At 44.7% G+C, this 25,873-nt stretch overlaps 1 protein-coding gene across 5 annotated transcripts; it reads left to right on the plus strand.

Annotated features, from left to right (window-relative positions):
• Positions 1–1,281: 1,281 nt before the first annotated feature.
• LOC126646172 (glycerol-3-phosphate acyltransferase 3) lies at positions 1,282–24,984 on the plus strand. 5 transcript variants are annotated; one of them, XM_050327309.1, is made up of 14 exons: positions 1,299–1,302; positions 1,348–1,527; positions 12,301–12,373; positions 12,678–12,731; positions 18,047–18,317; positions 18,802–18,876; positions 19,371–19,460; positions 19,655–19,748; positions 20,148–20,263; positions 21,405–21,460; positions 21,884–21,969; positions 22,399–22,527; positions 22,953–23,032; positions 23,844–24,984. In XM_050327309.1, the coding sequence occupies exons 2-14, from the start codon at positions 1,381–1,383 to the stop codon at positions 23,968–23,970; spliced, it is 1,398 nt and encodes a 465-aa protein (XP_050183266.1). In that variant the 5' UTR covers positions 1,299–1,302; positions 1,348–1,380; the 3' UTR covers positions 23,971–24,984. The 5 variants fall into 5 exon arrangements, with proteins under 5 accessions (XP_050183268.1, XP_050183266.1, XP_050183265.1 ...); XM_050327308.1 differs by lacking the exon at positions 1,299–1,302 and having other exon boundaries at positions 1,324–1,527; XM_050327310.1 differs by lacking the exons at positions 1,299–1,302; positions 1,348–1,527 and adding an exon at positions 9,829–9,933.
• The last annotated feature ends 889 nt before the right edge of the window (positions 24,985–25,873 follow it).

Consider the following 25,873-nt stretch of genomic DNA (forward strand, 5'->3'; position numbering starts at 1 on the left):
TCTTCATTACTCTGTGTATGGCACAAAAAAGGCTACTGCCTTCAGTCCTAACTGGGCCTTTCAGGCATGATCATAACCAAACACCCAGAAAAATGAAGACATAGAAGTGGTGTTTGGCAAGGTCAGATCTAGCTGGACAATTGTTTCTGTGCTTGTAGTCCCTAGAGGCTTCATCAGGGATCATCCTGTCTCTGCCTCAGTGAAATAATCTAACCAGATGAGGCAAAGAGTAGGAGGAGAGGCAAAGACACTGAGAGCAGAGAAGAGTTGCCCAAGATGATGTAGTGTCAGAGCCAAAAAGAGGAGCCAGAATGCAACACCCTTCTCCACATGATTCTCCTGGAAATAGTTCTTTAGGCTTTGGACTCTAATTCATTTTTTTTCTTGGATCCTAAGCACTTGGCTCATAGATAGATTTCTGATCTCTTGAATATGGAGAGGGAAATAAAACATCGTATTTCTATGAAACACTTATGAAAGATGTACGCAGAAAGGTTGAATGCCTTTTTCTCGGAGGAGGATATTATTCCCTTCCCCCGAGATGCTTTGTCATCCCTCTTCAGCCTCTTTCTGCTAACAACGCTTTCTTAGAATACATTGTGTCATTCCAAGCGCTACAGGACTGCTATGCCTAGCCACTTCCCACAAAGATCCATTTCTCGTGAAGGGGGCCTAATGCTTGGTGGGATACCCTGGGAGCTGGAGTGAATCCCTCTTCCCAGCCTACGGCACGACACAGCCCTGTGACGGACCGTCCGTGCTGCAGGCTGAAATGCAGACCTCGTCCCTTTTCCCTTCTTTAGCCGTCCTTAATTACCGTTCACAGATCTAGAGCCTTTCCCCAGTTTTCCCCTTCTCTTCCACTTCCCCAGCCGCTCTTTCCGGCTTCTCCCTACGGCTCCCCTGCCCGGGCTCCTGCCACGAAGCCCTCGGCGCGCCCCGGCAGCACCGCTCCGTTGGAGCCGTTTTACCCACACCGGGAGCTTTCAGCGCGGCCGGGCCCCGCTTTCGGCTGCTTTGGGCCCCGTTTTCGGCTGCTTTGGGCCCCGTTTTCGGCTGCTTTCCGCCCCGCCAGCGTCCTCCTCTCCCGAGGCACATCCCTCCCCCCGCTGCCCAGCACGCCCGGCACGCAGCACCCGCCACTGCCCTTCACGACAGGTCATCTGGTGCGGGAGGGTGAGATCACTCCCCGGCTCCGAAGCGCCGCTGTCCCCGCTGGGGCGGTGCCGCGGCCCGGGCGGGAGGAGCGGGGCGGGCCGGGGGCGGGCCGGGAGCGGCCGCGGGGCTTTAGGGCCGGCGGGAGGCGGCGCCCCCTCCCCTCTCTCCGCGGTGGTGCCGGCGGGAGGCGGCGGCGGCGGCGTCGTGCGGGGCTGCCCCGCCATGGAGGACGTGTGGGCGGCGGCGGCGGCGCGGGTGGGCGCCGTGTGGCTGGCGCTGGTGCTCGGGCTCATCGTGCTGCCCTCGGCGCTGGGCGTCTCGCTGGGCATCTCCGAGGCCTACATGTGGGTGCTGGTGAAGACGCTGGAGGTAGGCGGCGGGAGGCGGGGGGGGCGGCTCCGGGAGGGTGTCCCCGGTGGGGTGTCCCCCGCGGGGGGCTGGCCTCGCTCCCTTCCCGGGGCCGGCGGTGTGGGCTGGCCGGGCACGGCTCCGTCCGGCCGGGTGTGCGGGTCCCCGGCAGCGCTGCGGGCATGGGGAGCCCCGGGCAGCGTCTGTGCCCTCGCCTCGGCTGTAGAGGAGAGGGGCTGGGCCGCGTCCTGCCTGGCGTCACCTGTGCCCGTTTGCATTTTTTTGGACTTAAAGCCCTCTGGCAAAACTCGAAATCTCTGTGGATTCATTCGGTGGCTGCGCAGGCTCCTCTGGCGTGTGCTCCTTGAACCCGCGGGAGGAGAGCGAAATAAAACCTCGTTACCTAAGGCTGTACCATGGCCTGGGCGCGGCTGTCAGTGCTCGGGGACAGCTCTTCCCCCACCTGAGATAAAGTGATGCCGGGTCACGCTCTGGGACGGGTGTAAATGTCTGGCAGCGTGCCCGGTGCCTGCGACGGCAGGTGCCAGGGAGTGCTGATGCTCACAGACACGGACTCCCGTCCAAGCTGAGCGTATCCAGCACCTCAGTTGCCATCTCTTTCCCTGAATTCTCGGGGGTAGCCAGTTTCTCGCAAAGGAACTGCTTTCTGCAGGGGGCATATTTCGTATGCGTGAGAAAATGCTTCCTCTGAAGCTCTTGGTGGTGGGGAGGAACAGTGTTTTAAAACTGCTGATGGAAATGATTGGGTTTAAATCTACATTACGCTTTTCCCAAGGAGGAGGGCACTCAAACCAACGAAGGAGCTGTAAGGAGGAAAAGTGAAATGATTCACAGCATACTTAGTGCTGTGTATACATCAGTATGTGACAGTAAAAAGTAGGTTTTATATAATTTCATCTTTGAGGTTTTCAGGCAAACTTTGTTCATGTACTTCAGTGCATTCAAGTTCCTTGGTGCTTGGCTGAAAAAAATCCACTTATTGAAATAGTATCTGTTAAATACCTCAAGTCAAAATATTTTAAGGCTTTTGGGTGAGAATGAATCTACTCCAAGTACTTTCTGGGGCTGTGAATGGTAGGATGATAACTGTTAAGGACAGAAGGATGCAGTTTTTACTGGAAAAAAGTTTTTGGATAGTAGGTAAGGGGGTGAAGGTCACATTTGCCTGAGGGAGCAATCCAGATATCCTAGTGAGATAGTATTATTTGGATGACTTGCCTTCACCTGTGATTAACCACAATTTGCATTCTTTCTTCTTAGATCACTAATCATTATTTTTTAGTGTCATTAAATGTTGTGACAAGGGGTGACTCAAAATGTTTTGGGAAGAAGTATGAAGAAGTATCTGACAGCATGGGCAAAATTATGGAGAAGTATCTGACGTCATATCGATGATGGTTAGTTGCAAGAGCTCTTCTGTTGCCTAAGGGAGGAAATAATGAGTTATCTTAAGAGTTGCCATTACTTTTGCGTGAAATACTTTTTGGAATTCCGTGCCAGTCAGTATATTAAAAATTATATTAATATGTATTTATGTTGAACATAAATACTACATAAAATACTATCTCTATAAAGGCCATTGAAAAACTGGGAAGCGTTCTGAGGAGAAGAGTCAGCTAAGGTGGACTTCCTGCAGGAGACTGAAGAAGCTCAATCCACCTAGGTAGTCCATTTACCTCAACTTGTCCTTGCTTTGCCTGTGAATTCTTTGTACTCAGAATACCTGCATGGAGAGAATCCCTGAAAGGAAGTGGTTTGTTGTGAATGACTCCTGTTCCTTGGCCCACAGGTCTGCCTTGGTTAGAAGCCTGACAGAGACAAGCTGATTGTCTGCCAGCCATTCCAAGCAGCACCTGTGAGAGCACCTGAAGATATGTGTTGTTGCCCCTGACTTTTCCTTGCCAAAATCTTGTTAACAGTGGAAGGTGTTAAATACACAGCTGCTGCCTGGGTGTTTGAAACTGCCTGTGGTTTTGAATCGAGCGCACAGGTTTTCTCCTGAGAGGAGTTTCCTGGCTCTGTGAAGTCAGAGGATGCTTCAGTCTCTGATGGGCTGAGGCCTTTTTCACAACAGTGGTTAACTTAATAGCTTCCTTAAGCTTCCTCTTCAGCTCCCAGCTCTGGATCTCCCAGGCAGCCTCCCTCGCCTCTTTTCCAGGAGGAGGGTGGGACCTTGGGCCTGCAGAGTGTTCAGTCAGGATGGTGGTGCTGCTGCTGTTGCTGCCTTCATTGTCTCTTTGATGGGCTGGACCACAGGAACTGCAGAAAGTGGTGGCTGTTTGTGCACCCCAGCTGAGTACCAAGTTGCTCTCTGGTTTTGCCTGCTTGTATCACTCATATTGGCATGTGGGAGGACACAGTGGGAGGACACATGTTGGCATGTAGCAGGCATAGTGGGAGGACAGTAACTGTGTTTTGTTTCTTACATGGCACCCTTTGCCAGGTAAAAAAATGCTTTTTTAAAGCTAATCTGCTCTGAGGGTCCAAGTTTGTCCATAGTCCAGGGACTAAATAGATGAAGAGTCTACAGTTCACTGTGGTGCATGTGCTGGTCCACTGTCAGGTCAGATGAAACAGAGCATCTAAGAATGAGCCTGTGGTGTTCTTCAGTTGTTCTGTAGGCTGTGGTAAGGAGCAAGTTGAGGTCAGCAGGAGACTTGTGCTTGGACTTTTTCCTGCCAATAAGAAAAAAAAAATCTGCTTGTTTTAGGAGGGCAGAAGCCTATTCCCAGTGCAGTAAGCATGGTCCAGGAAAAGGGTTGGGAGAGCTCCTTTTAGGAACAAAGTGTTTTTGTACTTTGACCATCTGACATCTCTGACAAGGGACATCAGTTGGTGCACAATAGCTTTTTCTCTATGCTGAGCTGCCTCTGCAAGGCACGTGCTTCTAAGCAAAGGGATTACCAGCTTTGTATGGAGAATATAAGAAGATTTCTTTTCCTATGTGATTATATTTTTTTCTATGTGATAAGGGGAAAAATAATAGAAAATTGTGACCAGTTGTGCTAATACCAGAGGAATGAAGTAGAGCAGGTGGACCACTTGCTATTAGAAAGCCTGCTTCCCCCAATCACGTGGTTATTCCTTAAAGTACATTAACTTGCTTCTGAATTGCCTTACCAAACTCGGCAGACTTTTAGCAAACTGCTCATTTCTGCCTGTGGATTCCCTTTCAGTGTTAATAGAAGTATGTTTTTAAAAAACATCTCCAGCAGCTGTTCACCCCTATGAGGAGATAGTCTGGGCTAGTCACTTGCTGCACTGATGCTTGTGAAATCACTTGCTGCAGCAATCTTTCCTACTGCTGGAACACTGGGGACTGCTTCTTGCAATCATCACAGCATACTGCATTTCTCCCTGTTTGGTTTTCAACATCATCAGATAGCTTCCACTTTTAAACTTAGTACATCTTCACCTCTCGGTCTCATTTTTCCTCTATCTCAGTCCATCGCCTCTCTTATGAGCTCTAATACGAGTTGGGGCTGGTGAGGCCCCTGCAAGCCATTCAAGCTGTCTTGCGAAGCAGTTGAGAAACCCAGCCTTTCACAAAGTCAGTTATCTTTCATTAAAGCCCATAGAGCAGCCATTGTGACAGAGCAACCTTTTCTCTATTTTTCAGTTTGTAGAAGATTTGGGGGACTTGTTTAGACTGTGTGTCCATATATTTGGCAGTAGCAATGAGCCTCCTGTCCCCCAGTGATGATCTTTGCTAGACAGATTGCAGTTCAATTTGTTAAAAACTAATTCCAGTACTTTGGTGTTTTTCAGTCTGCTGGGTTTTTTGTTTGTTTGTGGGGTTTTTGTGTGTGTGCCTAGCTACCTGACACAGTAGTGTTACTGTTAGCAACACTTTGTACAAATTGCCCTGCTTGATCCTTTTAATAGAAAAATGTTTCTTGTCTTTTTTAAATACAAGAAACCATGGTGCATGATACTTGTGAAATATTAAGAAATGAGAAAGCCCAAGGGAAGTGAAGTTATTGGGTCACATTTGTGTCAGGAAACAAACAACCTGGCTATTAACTAACATCACATTATTATCTATTTTTGGACTAATGGTTTGTTGATGACTGCAAGCACTTTGAAGGTACTACCCTGCTCCCCTGTCTCTTGAGGCTTCTTGTGGGGCTTGCAGTTAGCAGAGAAAGCACTTGTGTGGTTGGCCTTCTGTAATGCACAACAGATGCTTGCAGTCATAGGTGTTTTTCACATCCTGTAACTGATCCATTGGGGTTTAATAGCAGCCCCTTGTAGTAGAAGCAATTTTTGATAGCTTATTATGCTGCCCTACAGGGAATGTGCTTTTGCTGGACAAGGATGTAACTTTATTTGGTAGCTGGGAGGTTTAAGCCCAGGTTACTTGTGTTGCAGGTGACCTTGGCAATATGAATGGACCTAAACTTGAGAAAAATATACCTGTGGGGAAAAAAGGACTTTTCTGTGCCTGTGGTCAAACTGGAGATTGTGGCTGTGCAGGGTAGGTGGGATGGACTGTTATGTCCTGTCCCAGGTATGCCAGGCTGCAGCTTCCTAGGTTAGACATATGGAAGAAGTTCTTTACAGAGAGAGTGATTGGGCATTGGAATTGGCTGCCCAGGAACGTGGTGGAGTCAGTCCCTGGGGCTATTGAAGAGGAGACTGAATGTGGCACTTAATGGACAAGGTGGTGTTAGGTCAAAGGTGGGACTCCATGACCTCAGAGGTCTTTTCCAACCTAGTTGATTCTGCGATTCTTCCCATGAGTCACCATCAGGATTGCATATGGTGCTGGGTATAAGGGCGGGGAAAGGAAAAGGAGAAGATGTAAGCTGATAAATAGATGAATCATTGTGGGTTTTGACTGTTTCTTCTGTAACTCACTGGCCTCTGAAGCAAGCTTTGCTGACTAATGTCACTGCATGGTGTCAATGAAGGCCTCTGTCTGTGTAATTGCTATCCTTCAAGGACTGCTGGGCAGAGGAGAATCCGAGAGCTCTGAAGTGAGAGAGTGGCTCTGAATGCTGCCAGCTTGGATGGTAATCAGGAGAATGTCTTGGAGACATGCCTGATGTGAATGACGCACCCTCGTTTACAGAGCTTGGACTGGCTCTGCTGCAGAATCGTGAAGTAAATCCCTGGCCTGTATTAACCTAGACCCCAGCCCTTTGAAGGCCTTTGTGTATGTTTACCACAGATTTAAAAATCAAGGCTCCTTGCACATAAGTAAGTTTGGCAGAGCTGGGGGTTATCCTCTGCTGTGGTTGCATCACTAATTCATGCAGCATCTTCCAGGTCAACAACTCTGATCTGAAACTGCTCTCAATTTCACAGCATGTGAACATTGGGATTCCTGATACTGTTGGTAAGCAAATGCTGTTAAAAAAATAACAGCAGCTGTATTCAAAGCTTGCCTTAAAGTAAGAGTTTGCAAAGCTGGCATAAAAGAAGCTGCTTGGCATTTCTGTTGCTGATGCCCTTAGTGTTTTCCTGTAAAGTTGGACTCTGTTGGTTTTCAGATACCTGTCTATCATGAATTACCTGCTATACAGGTCGTGTGTGCAGAACAATTTGGGAAAGGTCCCTGGGGAGGGGGGCAGTGACAAGGATGTCCCATCAGGATGAGAAGATGCGTGGGAGAGGACCTTTTGCCCTCACTCGGAAGTGATTGCTCCTCTGGATGATGCTGGTGTCCTCTCCTCACACAAAACAAAGCAGTAATTGGCATGCAGATTTTGCTGTGTTAAACAAGGTAGGATTGTGTGGGAGGTGCTATTAAACCTTTCTGTTATTGAGGTTTGGAGAGACTCCAAGGAGGCGTACTCACCTAAACTACCATATAAATTTTTGGCTCTTATCTGGTAGTGCCTTTAAACACCAGTGGTCTGACTCCACATGACTATAGATTTCAGTCATCTCTCTTCTTCTGAATAAGCATCAAACATTACTATTAAGGCAGAGGTGATGTAAAGGTGGTAAATGAGGTGAAAGGCTAAGCTCCATCTGTTAGGAAAACAGGGGAAATCTCTGAAGTGTTCCTAATAACTTGACTTTTGATCCTAACAAAGTATCTCTAGATGTGCTTTCATGAAACAATATGTCAAGCTTGTCTTTGGAGGTAGCTGTCTATTTGGACAATTGTCTTATTAGTTAGGAGTTAGGAAGGGTTTTTCACATCTCCTGTAAATAATGTGTGATTTTTGACTCTGACATTTGACTGTATCTGTCTCAAGTACTGCATAGGTCCCTGTACATGTGGCAATTGCTCAGTGATGTATATGTGAAATTGGTTTTGTTATTGGTTTTTTTGTGGTTTTTTTTTGTTTGTTTGTTTGGTTTGGTTTGGTTTTTTGTTGGTTTTTTTGTGTGTGTATTTTTTTTTCTGGTTTGTTGTTTTTGGTTTTTTTTTGTTTTTTTTTTTAAGATGTGGATAAGTTAAAGACCTTTTCTAGGGAGATGAGGAGGGAGGCCTTTTCAGGAAAAAGTGTTTTCCTTGCCTAGTGAAGTGTAGTATCTTCAGATTCTGCCTTGCGATTTAGAGCATCCAAGCTACTTTGCTGAGAGCAGCTGGAATATTGAAATTTCAAAATCAGACTTGTGGTGATGTTTGTAGTTATGTGATCATGCTGCTTTCTAACTACATTTGTAGTTCTGTGGGTAGCCCCAGGAGGTGTAACCCCAGATGCAGAACTGTTTTTAATCTGCTCAGGAGCCTGGTGTTTTATACTCATTCCAAAAAGCATCTTCAAGAATCCCTACTAAAAACTTTGGTCTGCACCAAGGTATTTAAAACTGCCTGCTCATCATCAGCTCACAAGCTGGGAAAAGCCACCTAGTTTTGTGTTGTTACTGATAGATCCAGAAGACCTGCCAGTCTACTTTTTGTTCATTTCCTGAGTAGAATGGAGACTGTGGTTTGTAATTGTTTCATGCTTTTTGATCTCTAATACACATTATTTTCGCCTCTGTAGGATGGATCAGCTCATATTGTGATCACTCTTTATACTGTACAGTTGTCCTTTAGCATAGGAACCAGCTGAAACAGCGATGGATGGTACATATCCCTAGCTTGCAGGAAGGAAGGGAAATTACTCACACTGCTGCATGTGGTGTCTCTTTTGTTTTTCAACCTGGATATAAACAAGCTTTTCACTTGATCAAAGTTCAGATTTTGGCTTTGATGATAGTGTCGTTATTTCAGGTGCCTGAGAATAAGTGGAAGAATTAGATGTTAAGTTAAAGTTAAGTAAAAATATCTTGCTGCTTGGTTGCTGGAACATGCACATATTTTGGAAATATGGGGGATTGAGGGAAGAAGAAAGCTGACATAGAGGACTTAAAACTTGTTTGCTATAGATGTGGATCCTTGAATGCCCAAAGGCTCCTGGCAAAGAGGGGGAAGCTGGTCTCATCCTTGTCTGTTTTATTAAGTGGACTTAAATCCCATGGGAGACCTGGCATGGAACATAAAACTGCCTCAGCTATTGACCAGTGGAGCACAAGTCAGCTGTCCCCTGGAATGCTCTGCACAACCTTTGTACGAGATACCACACTGGTGTCAAGCCCGTGGCAGTGCTCCCATCTCCTGGGAAGGCATGGGTAGAAGGCAAAGGGAGCTATCTGCTCTAGCCTCTCTGCCATATTCTCCGCTTCCCCCCCCCACCAGGGTGGGCTGCTGTGCCTTTCTGGAGTTAGATAAACCTGTGGAGCTAAGGTCAGGAATGTACTTTTTGCAGTAGGGTTGATAAACGTATCTGTGCAGTAGAAAACGACTTGAGTTACATGACCCTGCAATTTCTGTCTGCTTTGGGAAAAGTCCTCTCTGTCCTTTGCATAGTAAAATGACAAAAGAGACTGCAGCACAGTAGCATGTTGCAAGCTTTTGAGCCTTACAAAGGCTTGTCTCAACCTGTGTCCTTGTTGACACTGTCTAGCACGAACTCATAACTGCAGGATTTCTGTAGCAAAAGCTTTGTGAGAGGACTGTTGCATGCTCTTTCTAAACACCAAGCAGAAAATATTCTTCCAGGTACCCCTCTGAGAGAATTTGAAAAATGAAAAGTTATTATTTCTGTTAGTGTATTTGGCTGAGACCATTAGCCAAGTGTGTTCTTTCTCTTCTATGTGATAAGTGACTTACCTGTTTGTGGAGATTTTAATTAATTGAATTCAGTGGTTCAAGCTTGGTCAGAGGATGATTGTGAGTGCAGGTCTTCCTGCACCCCCAAACCTGTTTCATAGAAGAAATGTAGAAATGACAGTATTGTGAATAGTTTCTTCACTGAACAGTATTTTGGTTTGGTATTTCCCAGAACTTTTATGGTCATAACACTACTGAGGATGTTGTATAGCCAGAAAGTACTGAGTTCCTGGAAGACCTATTGCCTTAGCAGCAGCAGAACTGAGAAAACAAGTGACTATATTGGCAGGGTAAGTTGTGATTGGGAGCCCCTGGTGGTCTAGTGGTTAAGGGCGTGGCGCTGTCACCGCCGAGGCCCGGGTTCAATTCCCGGTCAGGGACACTCCCCGGGCAGATGGAGCTCGTTAACCCTGTAAAAAGGTAATCCATCTACGTCCTGAGGACCTCGCTGCCACCGTCCAAGCTCGCTTGGCCCCGGCAGATGAACCTTAGGATTAAAGGGTGGGCTCAGTTCCGCGCACACTGTGTCTCACCTAAAAAATCCAATGCGCAGGCTGGAAGGTGTAAAGACCTTCCCCGGATCTTCGCTCGTGAAGACTGGCCATTAAGTTGTGATTCAGCAAGACTTGATACATTAAGCAGTACTGGCTCGTACTGGGAAATTGTGTGGTAGAGATAATGCCACGAGTCAGGATGCTGACCTTCCAAAAGGGAACTGCATCTCCAAACACCCCACAGTTTGGTTAGAGTGGAGAGGTGGAAAATGCATGGTTTAACTTTGGTCTGGGTCCTTCCTGTGCAGACCAGTGAGCATCATCTGTATGCTGTTAAAAAAATAGGCTGCTTAAATTGTTAAGGTGTGAACAGGATAATAACCTGATCTTCTCATATGAGCTCATTTCTCCCAGATCCCCTGTCTATCTTGAATATGCCTATTATATTCCTAGAAATAGTATGAAGTCCTGTGGAGGAGGAATTAATGTGCATAGTGGGGAGCCACAGAGTCAGCCCTCATTGGCTGAGCTTTCCATCCCTTCACAAAGCTACCATGTAGGGAAAGGAAGGATCCAGGCCAGAAGGGCTACTCTGACATCACAGGCTTTGGGGTGGAAAAGGGGGTGTAATTGTTAACCCAGTAAAAATGAAGCTGAGATAGCAGGGTGTAATAAAAGCACTCTGTGGAACTGAGTCAGATGAAGGTCAAGAAAGCCTTTTGGCCTGAGAACAGGTTAAACTGGTTCCAGCCTCACTAGGACTGGAAATGAGAGGAAAAGAGGAAATCTCCTGATTCTGGTGTGGTCCTGCCGGGAGAGGGTGGGGTGGGGGGGTGTTTGCAGGAAGCAGGTCAGCCGGGAAGCTTTGACATTGATTAGAGAGCAGAGTTTACTTTATCACCTATTGCGATCTCATTCTCTAAGCCCACCCACTGGAAAAGAGCAGGTTAATCCCAGTGAGCTGGCAGGCCTTCCCAAGGGCAGGAGAAGGGGCTCTTTGCAGCTGTATCAATAGAACTGGGGATTTGGCCTGTTCCTCTGCTGCTCAGAGCTCTAAAATTAGAGCTGAGAGAGTTGAGGCTGTTCAGCCTGGAGAAGAGGTGGCCCAGGGGAGACCTTATAGCATCTTCCAGTATGTGAAGGGGGCTTACAAGAAGGTTGGAGAGGGACTTTTCACATGGGCATACAGTGATAGGACAAGGGGGGTTGGCCTTAAGCTGAAAGAGGATGATTTTAGATTAGTTATCAGGAAGAAAATCTTTACTGTGAGGGTGGTGAGGCCTTGGCACAGGATGCCCAGAGAAGTTGTGGATGCCCCATTCCTGGAGATGTTCAAGACCAGGCTGGATGGGGCTCTGAGCAACCTGGTCTAGTGGAAGGTGTCCCTGCCCATGGCAAGAGACTTTGAACTAGATGAACTTGAAGATCCCTTCCAACCCAAACCACTATGTTTCTATGAAAATACCAAGAAATGAGCAGTTGCAGAGTCAAGTGGAATTTTAAGTTTGTTCAGCTTGGAAAAATCTTGGGTGCAGTCCTTTTTTTTGTACTGAGACTGCATGTAAATGAAGCGTCCTGTGACTGCAAATGCTGTCTTGGTTTTTAGTGGAATTAGCTGTGTGCAGGCCGAAACCCAGTTAGGACTTTTTTTTGCTTCAGTATGGTGAAACTACTCTGAAAGAAGACTGGTGGAGTTGTGATGTGTCTGTCAGCTTTGTGAATGTGTACTGTGTGCTCAAGGGGTGTTGTCTAGCTCAGCTCCTGGAGCTTCCCATGCAGCCTGGGCTCGCTGGCTGGTGTGCAAGTAGCAAGGCTGACAGGGGCCTTTCAGGTTCTTGATGGCTGTGTCTGAACTGGAACTGAAGCTCTGAGTTGGCTCTCTGAAGACTGACAGGCACAGTTGGGAAGTACTGACTAGCAATGAGTGGTGGTGGGGGCTTGTCCTGGTTTTTTGTTTGTTTGCTTTTTTTATTTCTTCGTTTCTTCATAGGAAGTGTCTATGGGTTTCGGTTTGTGAACACATCTGAGGAAGATGGGTGATGATTACTTGGTGAAGATATTCTTCGAAAATCACAACCTGTCTTTGATTTTTTTTTTAGGTGACTTTTCTTCCTTGAGTGAATACTGCATTTTTGAAATTAATGTTTCCTTTCTGTTCTACAGTGGGCCACTATACGGATAGAAAAAGGTGTCAAAAAGCCACAGCCACAGATGCTGAAGACTCCTACTGCTAATGGTGAGAGCCTGGGGTGAAGTCCAGTTGATAAGACTGATGTTCTGCAGTTAGAGTACTGAGTCCTTTTCAAATAAATTAGTTAGATGTGTGCATGAGAGAACTGGAAAATAGGTGGGGTGGGTACATGATGTATGTTGTGGTTTCACCCCAGCCAGCCCCCAAGCCCCATGTAGCCACTTGCTCACTCCCCTTCCAGTGGGATCAGGGAGAGAACCAGAAGGGTAAGAGGTAGAGCACTTGTGGGTTGAGATAAATAGTTTAATAGGGAAAGCAAAACAAAGAATTCATTCACTGTTTCCCACAGGCAGGCAGGTGCTCAGCCACCTCCAGGAGAGCAGTGCCCCATCGCGCGGAACAGGTACCTGGGAAGACAAACACCATCACTGCAAATGTCCCCTTTCCTTTTTCTTCCTTCCACTTTATATACTGAGCATGATGCCATAGGGTTTGGAATATTCCTTTGGTCAGTTGGGGTCACCTGTCCTGGGTGTGTCTCTTCCCAGCCTTCCATGCACTCCCAACATCTTTCAGCAGTGTAACAGTATGAAATGCAGAAAAGGCCTTGGCTCTGTGTAAGCCCTGGTCAGAAACAGCAAAAACATCTCTGTATTATCATCACTGTGTTCAGCACAAATCCAAAATGCAGCCCTGTACCAGCCCCCATGAAGAAAATTAACTCTACCCCAGCCAAAACCAGGACTCTGATACATCTAATTGTTTTGACATGCTGCACTCAAACTGTTCCTGCAGGGCGAAATGCTTCTTTTACTGGCTTGTACTGAATGGTTGAAAACCAGGAGGAAATTAAGTGTATGAAATAACATTAAGTATAACAAAACACAGTAGAGCTTAAGATGGAGACCATCCTCAGTTGATAGAAGTTTTCAATTTTAAATATAAGGTTGATTTTTATCTTGAAATCTCTTTAGGTCACTTTTTGCAGGGTTGCTGGCCAGCTGTCTCAGTCCTAACAGCATCAGAACACACTTAAAATATTCTATGAGGAGATCTGAATGTTTATTGGACAGTACTTGTTTTTCCCAAGCTCAGTGCTTTTCTGTGGTAGGTCTGCCAGGTTGAAGTGTGTGGTATTATACTTGTTCCCCTTTTTCAGTCTGCTGCTATTGACCTTTTGCCCCCTGGAGTTTATATCAGTGTTTGTCAAATTTCTTACACTCCTTGTCTGTAGAAAGACAGCTGAAAAGTTGCTTCATAACTCTTCCTTTAGCCTAATTTTGAAATTAGTTCTTTTATGGTATCCTAACCCATACTCTGTGTGGGTTGTAGTAGGTCAGTTGGTAGGCTGTAGTAGGTCAGAGTTGGCTGTAAGACTTTGGAGCTATGAGAGCAGTCTGAGTTTGCCCAGGAAACAGGAGAAGGCTCAAAAAGGCGTTGCAGCCAGCAGTTGGTTTTCTCTTGGTTCCTGGATGCCTCAGTACTGCTAATCATTTGCTCATTTTTGACAGCATTTGGCAGCAGTGTCAGCATTTTCTGTGTGCTCCCTCGTTAGGCAGCATAGCTGGAAACAGGCCCAGCTTGCCAGTTAGTAGACAAGTCAGTTGTTACCTGATTCTAGGAATCAGCTCATGCAAACATGACGCAGTAATGGGGACTGAATTGCTAAACTGGTTGTGCGTGTTTCATCTCCGGAGGAGTATCCTTATCAATACTGTAAACACTGGTATTGTACTATCTGCAGGCCAGGCATGAAACAGGATTTGATGGTAGCAGATGCAACTGTCAGCACCTGTAATAATAAACTGGAGATACTGCCCAGCAGCTCTAAAAACAGCTTAAAACTTGTCTTATTTAATTGCTGACTTTAAAGTGGCTGAGAAAAAGTACCTCCTATATCACTCACCAGTGTCCTGAAAGTTGTGGGGTGTTTCTGGGGAATGGCGGGAGAAGGCAAAGTCCTTCCAGATAATGTCAGTGCCCTGTTATCTGCTTCACAGGCTGTCAGTGATGCAGCAAGATACCCCTTTTCTTCCCGTAAGGCTAGTATTGTCCCATCATACCATGGGTCAGTGGGAGGGCAAGAGATCCAGCTGTGCTGCTTTAGCCATGCAGTAGGAACTTTTGTCTTCATAGACATCTGGTCATTCTCACACGTAATTATTTCTTCTCTAGAAAAGAAAAGGGAGAGAGGTCCCAGTTAGTAGATTTATCAATGAGCTATCTTTCCAGGAAACTTCAAATAGCTGTTTCTCTTGTGTGTGACTGAGGGGTGTATAGTGTTAATATATGCCACGGTACAGAACCTGGACTAAATTGAGTGTACTCCACTGTCTGGAGCAGCACCAGTGGTAGTGAAAGTGGTCTGAGATAATTCATGCAGATGATTGCATGAGGGCTGTGCTCAGGTGGTCTTATGGATGGGGATACACAGTTGCAATGGTGGCACCACTTTTTAATGTCCTTTTTGTATCTGAAATAAAAAATTAAAACCTTTCCCTACTCTAGGTGGCTTTTTCTCAGGAAGCTAGAGTCTTAACTGTTCCTTACTGAGAAGATATGGGAAGCAGGGGAGTGAAGCCTGCTGTGCCAAACTGTGCTCTGTGTATTGCTCTTGGGAGTATTCTAAGCGTAGGAATAACTGACTTGTGATTAGGAGAATGGATTCCTCTATGTGGATGAATGTGCGGGAGGGTCAGGGCAGGTGTAGGTCTAACAGAGCATTATATAAAGTTGGCATCCCCTGAGGTGACAGAACATGAGCAGGCAGAGAGGCGCAACTGCATTACACAATATTTACTGAGGGAGGAGAAATTCCTGCTGATAATGAGTTACAGAGTAGTTGATTAAAACGGGTTAAAGGTAAATGTTTGTGTGTATGCATGTGCATGTTAAGCGTTGAAGGGGAGTGTGTATCACCTTCTCCATCTTTCCTGACCATCCAGTCATCACTAAGAGGTGGGTCAGGGTAGGAGGGAGCATTGTAGATGCATGTGCAAGGCCAAATTTGCTCTGCCTGCAAAAAAATGGTCTTCCTGAAACACCTTAAAATTGTGTCTGTCAATAATAAAAAAAAAAAAAGACAAAAAGGTGACAGCACAATTGAGGAGACACCACCCTCCTCTGCAGTACCAAACCCAGTATATTTCACATCTCTTGGCAGAAATGGCAGCCACTCCCTCTGCACCAGTGGTGTGATAAGGAATATTCCAGGGAGAAATGTAGTTTCCTTGGGCAATTACCTGGTTCTGTCACCTCAGGGTCCCTCTGTGTTACAGGGCAGTGTGTTTGTGCTGGAGCCATTGGTAGCTCTTGGCTGAGCAGGTAGCTGGAGGCTTGATGCCTATCTCACTGCAGCTGATTAAGCAGCTCTCAGCTCTATGTGGGTGTTGGCTGCGTTGTCTTCAAGCTGGTGGGTTTAAAAAAGACAAAAATGCTATTAAGTCAGTTTTGAAAATTACATCCATAATAAAAGTTTATGCAAATAATATTAGTAGAGTATGTGAGCTTGTGAAGGCTTGGGGTTTGTGCAGCAACACTGAGTAAAGCTGCTGCTATGGCTTCTTGTTTGGTTGAGAGTGATGTTGGCTGTTCTCCTGCATAGTGCTGTCTTAGGCAAACTCAACTCTGCCCGTGGCCAAGGATTAAAGGCCATTAAGTGTTCCTTGTGATTACAAGAAGGCTAAGTACATGACCAGAGCAGCATGTGTTATCATTCTGTTCGTAATACCTTCGTGTGCTGCTGAGATCCTGGCTTGTCCCAGGGCTGGTGCATGGGGGTGTCATGTGACAAGGACAGTGCAGGCTGATGAGGCAAGACAGTACAGCTGTGCTTTCTCAGCTTGCCAGCAGATAATGTTGAACCCTGGGCTGGTTTCAGCGAAGTTGTAGCCAGGTGAGCCAGATGCTTGATTGGTGCTTAACCAGAGTCTGGATAAGGAGGAAATGTTCCTAGTTCTGGCAGCTGGAGAGAAGAGTGGTACTTGTGTGATGGGTGCTAGATAGTTCTCCTGGTTTCTTGCCTATGACCTGTCTCCAGCAGTATGGAGCAGACAGGCTGGACTCATTTGCCTGCAGTCCTGGATGGTTCACAGTTAAGAGGTTTAAGGGACTGTCTGAGAAAAATTGAACCACAAACTAGAGCTCTGATTTAGGTTTAAAATACATCATAAGTGTAGTCTATTTTGGTGAATGTTTGATGTGATGCATGCTTGTATAATTTAGATCCTGAAGGGCGTGTGGGTTTTTTTGGTGTGCCGTATTAATGATTTATATCTGTAGGCTTGTGATAGGATGATGTGGTGGGGTGGGGTGGTGGAATTGGAAGTCATGGCTGCCAGGTTCAAAGCTGAAGGTGCTAATAGGTTTTGTTTCAGTGTGACATCTCTTAGATGTTGTTCTTTAGTGTTTTCCTTAGTAATTAGTGGGACTTGCATCTTGGAGCTTCCTATGTTATATGCTACACTGCAATACAAAGATTTTCCCTATCACTTGTAATTTAAATGTTGTGTGTGATTTGCACAGCAAATATGTTTGAGTTTTTCTGCTGGCAAGATTTCATTGGGATGCAGATTTCCTACAAAAACACATTCTGCAATGTGGAAAGTTCCTAGTAGCCCAAAGAAGTTGGTGCTACGTCCTTTCCCTTATCTCAGCATGGAAGCACAAAGATTATGCAATTTGTCAGAGAATGTCTGACAGAGTGGCAGCCTGAACTTGGACCTCTGTAATCCAAGTCGAGTGTCTCAGGGGATGGTTGTTCTGGTGAACTGTTACTCTAAATTTCTTCAGTCATCAGTTTCTGGAGCCAGACTTGCTTACCAGAAAGCAGCTACTTGATCTTTATGTTTAGCTTACACAATTTGTCCTTGCCTTTGAAAGCTCTAGTGAGAAATTGGAGCTTATCAGACCATAAATATAAAAAGTGAAAAGAGGGGAGGAGAAGAGAGAATACTTGCTATTGCTACTGCTGTTCTGAACTGTCCAGGTTTCTTGTCTTTTACCAGGCATTAAGTGGTCAGAGTTCAACTGAAACACAACTGTTAGGGCTGAAGTAAATTATAGTAAGGCACCTCTAGGCATGACTTTCTTTGTTGTGTTTCTGGAGGGTTTTTCTTTGTTTGATTTTAACAAAAATAAAAAAAAAAATGTGTGCTGTACTTCCTTGGAGGAAAGACTTGTGCTCTGAAGGGAGGAAGGTGCGTTTGGTTCAAAGCTGGTCTGTGCACAGTGTTGTGGTCTGGGGCTTTGGCAAGTAACAGCAGAACACATTTCAGCTGAATGTGGCTGTGGGACACCACAATATAAGATGAGGTGGGCTTAGAGAACAGGAAAGCCTCCATTGAGAATAAATGCTTATAAATATACAGACCACAGAAGGGAATGTAAAGGACAAGGTCTCACTTGGTTTCTTCTGAAAGCACAAGATGGCCTTGCATAAAGTTGCAGAGTTGAGAGCATGTTAGATGGTGGGAAAGGGTTTGTGTTCTTGCTTCATGTTCAGTAGGCAACAGAACTTGATGTATTTGCTGCTCAAGAAGTTGATGTGAGGAAGGGGAGCTGGAACTGGCCTCCTGAAGAGTATGCTGTGATCAACTACCCAGCTGATCTTGCTGTCATAGGAGGGACTCTGGCAGTCAGTGTATCTCCTTGGGTAATGCAGAGTGACTGTTAATTCATAGAATTATTTCCTCATGTGGTTACCCTTTCCTTCCCAAGGTATCATTGAAAGAGATGAAACGCCTATGGAGAAAGAAATTGCCCGTCTGCATCCAGTGAATTTCGAATTCTCTGACATTTTCTACTTCTGCAGAAAAGGGTTTGAGGCCATTGTGGAAGATGAAGTCACCCAAAGGTTTTCCTCAGAAGAGCTGCTCTCCTGGAATCTCCTCACAAGGACTAATGTCAACTTCCATTACATCAGCCTGAGGCTGACTATTGTGTGGGTCATTGGGGTTGTAGTGCGGTACTGCTTCCTGCTGCCCCTACGGTAAGCTTTTGGGTGCTGAGGGATCTTGGCAGCCTGGGAATGCGTAAATTTGTGTTTTCTTGGTAAATGTCATCTCAGCTTTTTTTAGTCGAAAGGCAGCATTGGCAGATACAGAAGATTAACCTGCTTAAGATGCCATTCAGAATACTTTCGTCTTGCCATTCACTGTGGGGAGTAGATTAGGGCTAAGTCATCTTTCCTATGAATGTTTCCCCATAGTCATATGTATTGGTAGTATAAGTGTAAGGTGAGTGAGCTCTAAAGCTCCCTGACACTTTATGCATGGCAGTATCTGAATCTTCTGCCTTCACTAGACCATGATTTTGAGCAACAAGTCAGGGAATTACTGAGTTAGAGAACTGGATAAGTCAGGTATCTGAGGAATAAATTGAATTTCTGCAATCCCTTTCTATTTTGTAGGGAGAAAGTGTTATTACAATAAATAAAACTACTTATTTTGATTTAATGTCTGTGTTTTGTGTAGCATTACACTCGCTACCATCGGGATTATGTCAATGATTGTGGGAACAACACTGGTAGGACAGCTGCCAAACAGCAGGTAGGTACTGTGTGTGAGGGGTGAACTTGCCAAGTTACATCAGTGCAAACAGCTGAAGATTTGGGGTGGACAGATTTTACAAACAACAGACTATTGATAGTCCATTCCAACCACAAATTTGTGACCTTGCTTTTAGCGGCATTTTGAATTTGGGCTGAGGTTGGCTTCTTGCCAGGCTTGGCACTGAGATCTCTGATGGGCTCCTCCTGCTGTCATGAGAGACTCAAAGGGAGCATTGTAGGGGAGGTATTGGTGTTGGGATGGAAAAGATCCAGTAAGGAGATTACAGCCTTGCCTAGATAAGTGACACCAAGAGTATGACATACCTTGGCTGAGCTGCAATAGCACGTGAGTGGTAGAACTGGGAATTATCCCTCTGTGCTCCAGAACACCAGGAAAACTTCAGTCCTGAGTTGTGTTGAGTAGGCTGGAGAATATTGTATATGTATCTAGCTGCTCTCCAGGATGCTCCAAATGTCTGTGATTTCTTTCAGTGTGAAAAACTACCTGAGTGAAGTGGTCCACCTCACGTGTTCCCGCATCCTCGTCAGAGCTCTGTCTGGCACTATCCGTTATCATAACAAGTGAGTGATGATAGCAGAAGTGTGTGTATACTTCTGTGTGTGTGAGCATCCCATTTGAAATGGGGGCTGCTCCTTTTTTACCTGCAACTTAATGTCACACTCAGTGCTGAGTCACCTGGCAGCTTTATGGAGCTGTTGTCTGTAAAGTGGTGTGTAGTGCACTAGTAGTCTAACAAAAAAATATGTGCTTGCAGGGAAAACAGACCTAAGAAAGGAGGAATTTGTGTTGCCAACCACACATCACCGATAGATGCAATCATTCTGACAAATGATGGATGCTATGCAATGGTATGAGCAGATCCATGATGACCACAGCAGAGGGAGAGGAGGGACCATGAGAGGGAAAGAGAGTGGGGTATTGGTTGCAGACTTCAGTGCTAAACTTTCATGTTTAGATATGTCTGCTTAAGCACTGGTGTTGAAGTTGGTCTGCAAGTTACATGCTGGTGAAGTTGTCCTGGCAGTGTCAGTGCTAGGCTCTTTGTCTGGTGAAATACTTGGGATACTCTTCCCTGTGTGTGCCTAGGTCCTCTCAAGTGAATGCAGTTTAACAGTTTTGTGGTTGCTGCTTGATCCTGGTGTGCAGTCTCCAGTGCACAGTTTGGGTTTTTTTTTAAGAGGGATGGAGAAGAGGAGGTTCTGCTTTTCAAGTGTCTTAGATGCTGATGTGCTTTGCTGGGCTTGCAGGTTGGCCAGGTTCATGGTGGGCTGATGGGAGTCATCCAGCGAGCCACGGTCAAGGCCTGTCCTCACGTCTGGTTCGAACGCTCCGAGATCAAGGATCGCCATCTAGTGACGAAAAGGTGAGGCGTGGGATGGTGTGTCTGCTATTTCCCGGTGCCCGACTCCCTGGACAATCAAAGACCCCGACGAGGGTTTTTGGAATGAGTTCCAGGGGTGGTATGCAGGAAACTGGATCAGTCAGAATGACCTGAATATGCTTGTTTGTGTGGGCTTTGGTGCAGTAGACTGGTAAAGATGTCTGGTGCCCGGGTCACCAAGGAAGCTTGAAAAGTTTATACAGGGTGAAATGGATGAGCCCAAAAGTTTCTGATAAGGTCTGAAGAGCAAACTGCCACAAAACATCTCAGTTGGGTAGCCATCAGCATAGTAACTAATGTCTGGTGTATTCAGATGTATGTTTTGAAGGGATGTGAAGATACTTAAATTCTGGGACTTTCTGTTGAAGGGAAATACTGATCATAAAATGGGCTATCTGTGATACAGACTCTCAGTTTCATTCGAAATTGTGAGCCACTGGAAATACCAAGCTTCACTTGTTTGGGTGAGGGGCAGAATCTGTCTAATTATAAGAATGAGGTGCTTACAAAAAATGGTTTTCTGCAGAATGTCACCAAAGGCATACCTGTGGACATGGTAGTACAGGGATAGAAATTCTTCCTAATTTTTAAAGAACTTTTAGGTTTATTTTGACAGGTTAACTTCTTTACCACCTCTTATCGGCCTCTGCACAGCCAGGACAGATTTGCCAAGTTATCCAAGTGTTATTCAAATAATGTGGGTTGTAGGCATTTAGGAACTCACTTTTTATGAAATCTACTGTTAAGTAAGCAGAGCCTGGATGGACCACTGCACAATTTTTTTTTTTCTTATGTGGGTAATTTCTTGAAGCTTGAGTTGATCAGAGCTAGTTGGACTGACTTAATGGCGTACATTTGTCGGCTTCCCTGACAGTCATTAATAAAATAATATAGAGGAAGGAAAACAGGATGTTGCCTCAATGTAATGCACCACAGGCCTAAGGGGTGGCTTGCACAAAGCTTCAGTTTTCTTATAAACAGAAAAGCAAGTACAAATTAGTGTCTAGTAAAAGCCTTTGCTTTCAAACAAATACATAATATGTATGCGTATTTTTAATGCACCTGCCTGGGGAAAGAAGACTGGAAAGGAATTGTCTTTTAAGCTTTCCTTCTGCTTCCACAGACTCAGGGAACATGTGGCGGATAAAAGCAAGCTTCCAATTTTAATTTTTCCAGAAGGTAAGAAGCTGAACTACTTATCTCCATTCAAAGTAGATGTCATTCCTGTTCTCTTTTCATGGCTTCTGCTACTCAAATATGGCATAAACATGGAGACAACACAATACTGTCTCTGGCTGTTGGTTCTCCTGACAGAAGCTATAGGCAGAAGAATGGAAAGACTGTTTATTTTGCCCTGTGAATATCAATTCACTGTCCTATAGATTTAAATTCAGCACTGTGTTTTTTGTCTCACACACATTTGGGCTTTATTCAGGGAGTCAGTCACAAGACAAAGGATAAAAGTAAAGAGGGGAGAGATGCTTTAGTTGCACTCCCTGAGCAGCAAATGCAGGCCTTTATGGGCAAGACCTGTATGCTGATGCAGTGTTGTTACTGAAATGTGGTAGGCTGTGTGAAGCAATGACTTTGTCTTCTGGACAGGCACCTGCATAAACAATACATCTGTGATGATGTTCAAGAAGGGAAGCTTTGAAATAGGAGGGACAATCTATCCTGTTGCAATCAAAGTAAGTAGAAAAAGGTGGCTGCTGAGTTTTGAAATTTGGGATCTGTTTTTGTCTGGGTGGCAGGAAGCTGTCTCAGTACAGCTGCTGTTGAAGGCACAGTAGCTGTGGCAACTGGCTATGTGCTATGGATAACTCCTGGAGTAAAAGTGGCTGAAATGAAAGTGAAGTCATTTGGCCTATGGAGCCTGGCTGGTAGGTCCCTGATGGGATTAGCTTCTTCCTCCAGAAAGCTGGAAGGGAGATCCAGCTACTCCTTCCCAGTGCTAAAGGGAAGAGAAGCATACTGCTCGCAGCAGATTTAAGTGTTTTGGCTGTTCAGGCAAATGGGTGACATCTTCTGCTGGTTCTGTCATGTAATCACAGATCTGGGAGGCTGTGATGGTCTGTGGGGACAGGGTTTTATGATTTGTTTTTTGTGATCCTTTGCAGTATGATCCTCAGTTTGGAGATGCATTCTGGAACAGCAGCAAATACAACATCGTGAGCTACCTGCTGCGAATAATGACAAGCTGGGCCATTGTCTGTGACGTGTGGTACTTGCCACCAATGGTTAGAGAGGTAATCTAGCATCTGGCTGACTAATTGCTATTTAAGACCTTGACTGTGTCTGCAAGGGCCCTTTTACTCTTTTTCCCCAGAACCTCTACCTACCCCATGCCCCCATATCAGAGTTTTATATTAGATTTTTGTCAGCGTTGACTGATGTATGATTGGATTTAGCTTTTCCTGATGCAGCTTGGTACCATCACAATAGTGTCAAATCATCTTGCTGGAGCAAAATTTTCTCATAGTTGCAACACTTTAAGGGAAAAATGAATTAAATTATTACCACAAGGGGACATCAGATTGTGATGTTGGCATGATAAGGGACAGATAATTTGGCAGTGAGCTAATTTGATGAGGCAGCAGATAAAAATGTTATGAAAGTCTATTTCAATTCACTTCTCTCTGCTTTGATTATGTTAAATTTATGACCCTTGAAGAAAGATGAAGATGCTGTTCAGTTTGCCAACAGAGTGAGGTCAGCCATTGCTCGCCAAGGAGGACTGACTGAACTTCCCTGGTGAGTAATGCCATCCTTGTTAGACTTCATGGACTTTCTGTTAGTTTGATTGAGAGGTGCTTCCTCCCTTAGCTTTGTGACAGATAACATTCGACATCACTCTGGAGAAAGCAAAGGAGTAAATCCACATGCACATATGTGAAAGTAAAACTAAAGATGCACAAAGTCTTTGGAGTGTGTAGCATGCAATGATTTTCACCTAAAGGCTTGATGCTTTTGAAGCAGCCCATTCACAGTTGTTTCTTGTGTTGAGACTTCTGCTGTGATGAGTAGCAGAAGTGAAGTTACTTGGCAAGTCTGAACAAAAAAGAAAACAGGGCTTGAGGCTACCTGCTCTGACTTTCTCATGTCCTACCTCAGTAAGTGGCAGTACAATGCCTAGATTACATATGAAATAAACTTGAGAGCAAGATTTTGATGAAAAGAGTGGGCAAAGGGATCCAACTAGGAGGCCCAGCTGGCCCTCTGAAATAAGGCAAGAGACAACTCTGGTGTTGCACAAGATTGACTGTCCCTATAGGCTAGGGAAGCAGCATCCCAGACTGCCAAAGAATTCTATTGTAGGTACAGCCTGTTACCAACATGAGTAGGCTGCTTTAGTGGGCTAAACTCAACATTTGGACTTCATATGAATTGTGGCTTAAGGTTTTAATAAATGTGCTTAAACTTTTGGATTGTTACAGAAGTTCTAAAGAAAATACTTTCATAATAATATTTTAGATTTAGACTCTACAGTTAATGTAATACATAGTTGGATAACAACAGTCGTAACAGTCCTGATGGGTTACTTTTCCCTCTTGCTCTATTCCAGGGATGGAGGTCTGAAACGAGCAAAAGTCAAAGATACTTTCAGAGAAGAACAGCAGAAAAACTACAGCAAGATGCTAGTGAGAAATGGATCAATAGCAAGCCTGTCTGCAGGAACAGAGTCAGACTGAATGGTCGTTCTTGAAAATTAACTTTGCACAACCAGCCTTAGCAGGAATAATGTTTTTTAATTAAAAAAAAAAAGACAAAAAATAGAGCAAGACAACAGCAAAACCCTTCATCACGTGTATGCATATTCTCTGTATGGCTGGTGCAGAGCCTGCCAAGGACAATGTCTCTGTATTCCTCCTTACTCACTCTTCTCACTCTCCTGCCCCTCCCCATCTTCATGTGATGATGCACTGCAGCTCCTGGTATTCCCACGCTGAATGCCAGCAGAGTTAAGAGACACAAGGAAAATAGCACCCCAGTTTGTCTGAGTTTTTAAGGATGAAGGGAAGTACACTGAACAGATGCTGTCAGGAAACGGGTTGTGAAGATACCTCTTGTTTTTGGTACATTGAAGGTTTAAATATAAAATGTTGTCTTTTTTTCCCCCTGTGGCTCACAGAGTTTTTGTTGTAGGTTTTTAAAATAACATGTTTTAGGATGTTGTCAGAACTGTAAGATTCACTCTTTGGTTAGCTTGCACCTGGATGTGCAAGGAGGGAATGGAAGCAAGGGCTGCAGAGACCCTAAAAGGATGGGAAAGGAGCTACCCTGCCAAAAATACAGTTCATGGACCATGAGGAATTTGGTGGCCTTACAACATGGTATCACCTTTACTGAGAACTGCTACCTGAGGGAAGATAAGAGGCAAGTCCTTAATGCCCCTGCCCACTGCTGTTGTTGAAATTGCTTTCCTGAGCTCTGAAACTGTAAAGGTAAGATACAGGAAACAGTTGGATAATGAATTTTTATGAAGTGGATTTTCAAGAGTACCTTTCTGCAAAAATTGCTGCTGGTGACTTAAAAGTTCTCAAGAGAGCCACTCCAGAAACATGTTTTGTGTTTTCTGGTCTAGCAATAGCTATCACAACTTTAAACATAGACTCCAAAAGTCACCTAGATGCGAGACGTGGCATGTCCAAATCTGCAAGATATTGCTGTCTGAATGTAATGAGAAATAAATTCTATATTTCTAATGGGTCTGTGTGTCATTTATACTGTTCTCTAAATGTACATAATTAAAAGTTATACTTCCTGAGAACTTTACATTGGAGTCATGGAAACTTCAGTTGCTGACGTAAAGGACTAGTTGTAGTTGAGCTCTTACCTGACTTCTAACTTGACTTTTTTTTCCTATTTTCCCGCTCCTTAGACTCTAAGGAGCATGTATGGCATGGTGTTTATCCTTTCCTTTCCAAGTAGGAGTGATTCATCATGCAGATTGAACTTGAAATTACAGGATGAAGCCATATCAGGGAGACTCAACTAATGAATCTATAATTAACTGGAAAACTATTAGCTTCTAAATTTTTGAGAGTTCATTTGTAAGTAGTTTTTTTCCTGTGGCAAAGAGAATTTAAATGTAATGCTGGAAAAAAATATTACTGTTCTACAAATCATAATTTAAAAATGTTAAACATAGTTTCCAAAGAAAGGGTTTCCTAATCTGCTTTTCATTCTCTCTCAGTCCATGCACTTGCACAAGGACAAATATATTTATTCATTTAATATTATGTTTACATGCAGCATATCTTTGTCTTGGAAATCTGGCTGTGAAGCCTGTTAGAGGTATGTGACCTTGGGAGAAAACACCGTGGAAGACGTTTTCAGAGAAGTGTTTTCAGGTTTAGAATGGCAGGCCTTTAAGAAGGGAATTGTTTATATTAAAAGGGTTCCAGGGGTAAGACAAGTGAGACACAGCAAACCTAGCTCAACTGTGAACTGAGTTATGTTATTACTCTTAAGATGAACTGGTCCTGCAAGCTTTGGGCTAATGAAGGTGTTTGTCATAATTTATGGATACTAGCTGTGAGCTTGAGCTTTCCTGGACTGCACTCAAAATAGGAAGCTTTGTAAGGACAACTT

The sequence above is a fragment of the Myiozetetes cayanensis genome, unplaced genomic scaffold (genome assembly GCF_022539395.1).
Source record: "Myiozetetes cayanensis isolate MyiCay16 unplaced genomic scaffold, myiCay2020 scf33, whole genome shotgun sequence".
In the NCBI taxonomy this organism is placed as follows: domain Eukaryota; kingdom Metazoa; phylum Chordata; class Aves; order Passeriformes; family Tyrannidae; genus Myiozetetes; species Myiozetetes cayanensis.

Bases quoted from the DNA above. Each gene is read 5' to 3' on its own strand.
- LOC126646172 (XM_050327309.1), top strand. From the start codon at position 1,381: ATGGAGGACGTGTGGGCGGCGGCGGCGGCGCGGGTGGGCGCCGTGTGG. The intron at 18,318-18,801 runs GTAAGCTTTTGG...TGTTTTGTGTAG, and splicing joins TGCTTCCTGCTGCCCCTACG to CATTACACTCGCTACCATCG. The intron at 19,461-19,654 runs GTGAGTGATGAT...ATGTGCTTGCAG, and splicing joins ACTATCCGTTATCATAACAA to GGAAAACAGACCTAAGAAAG.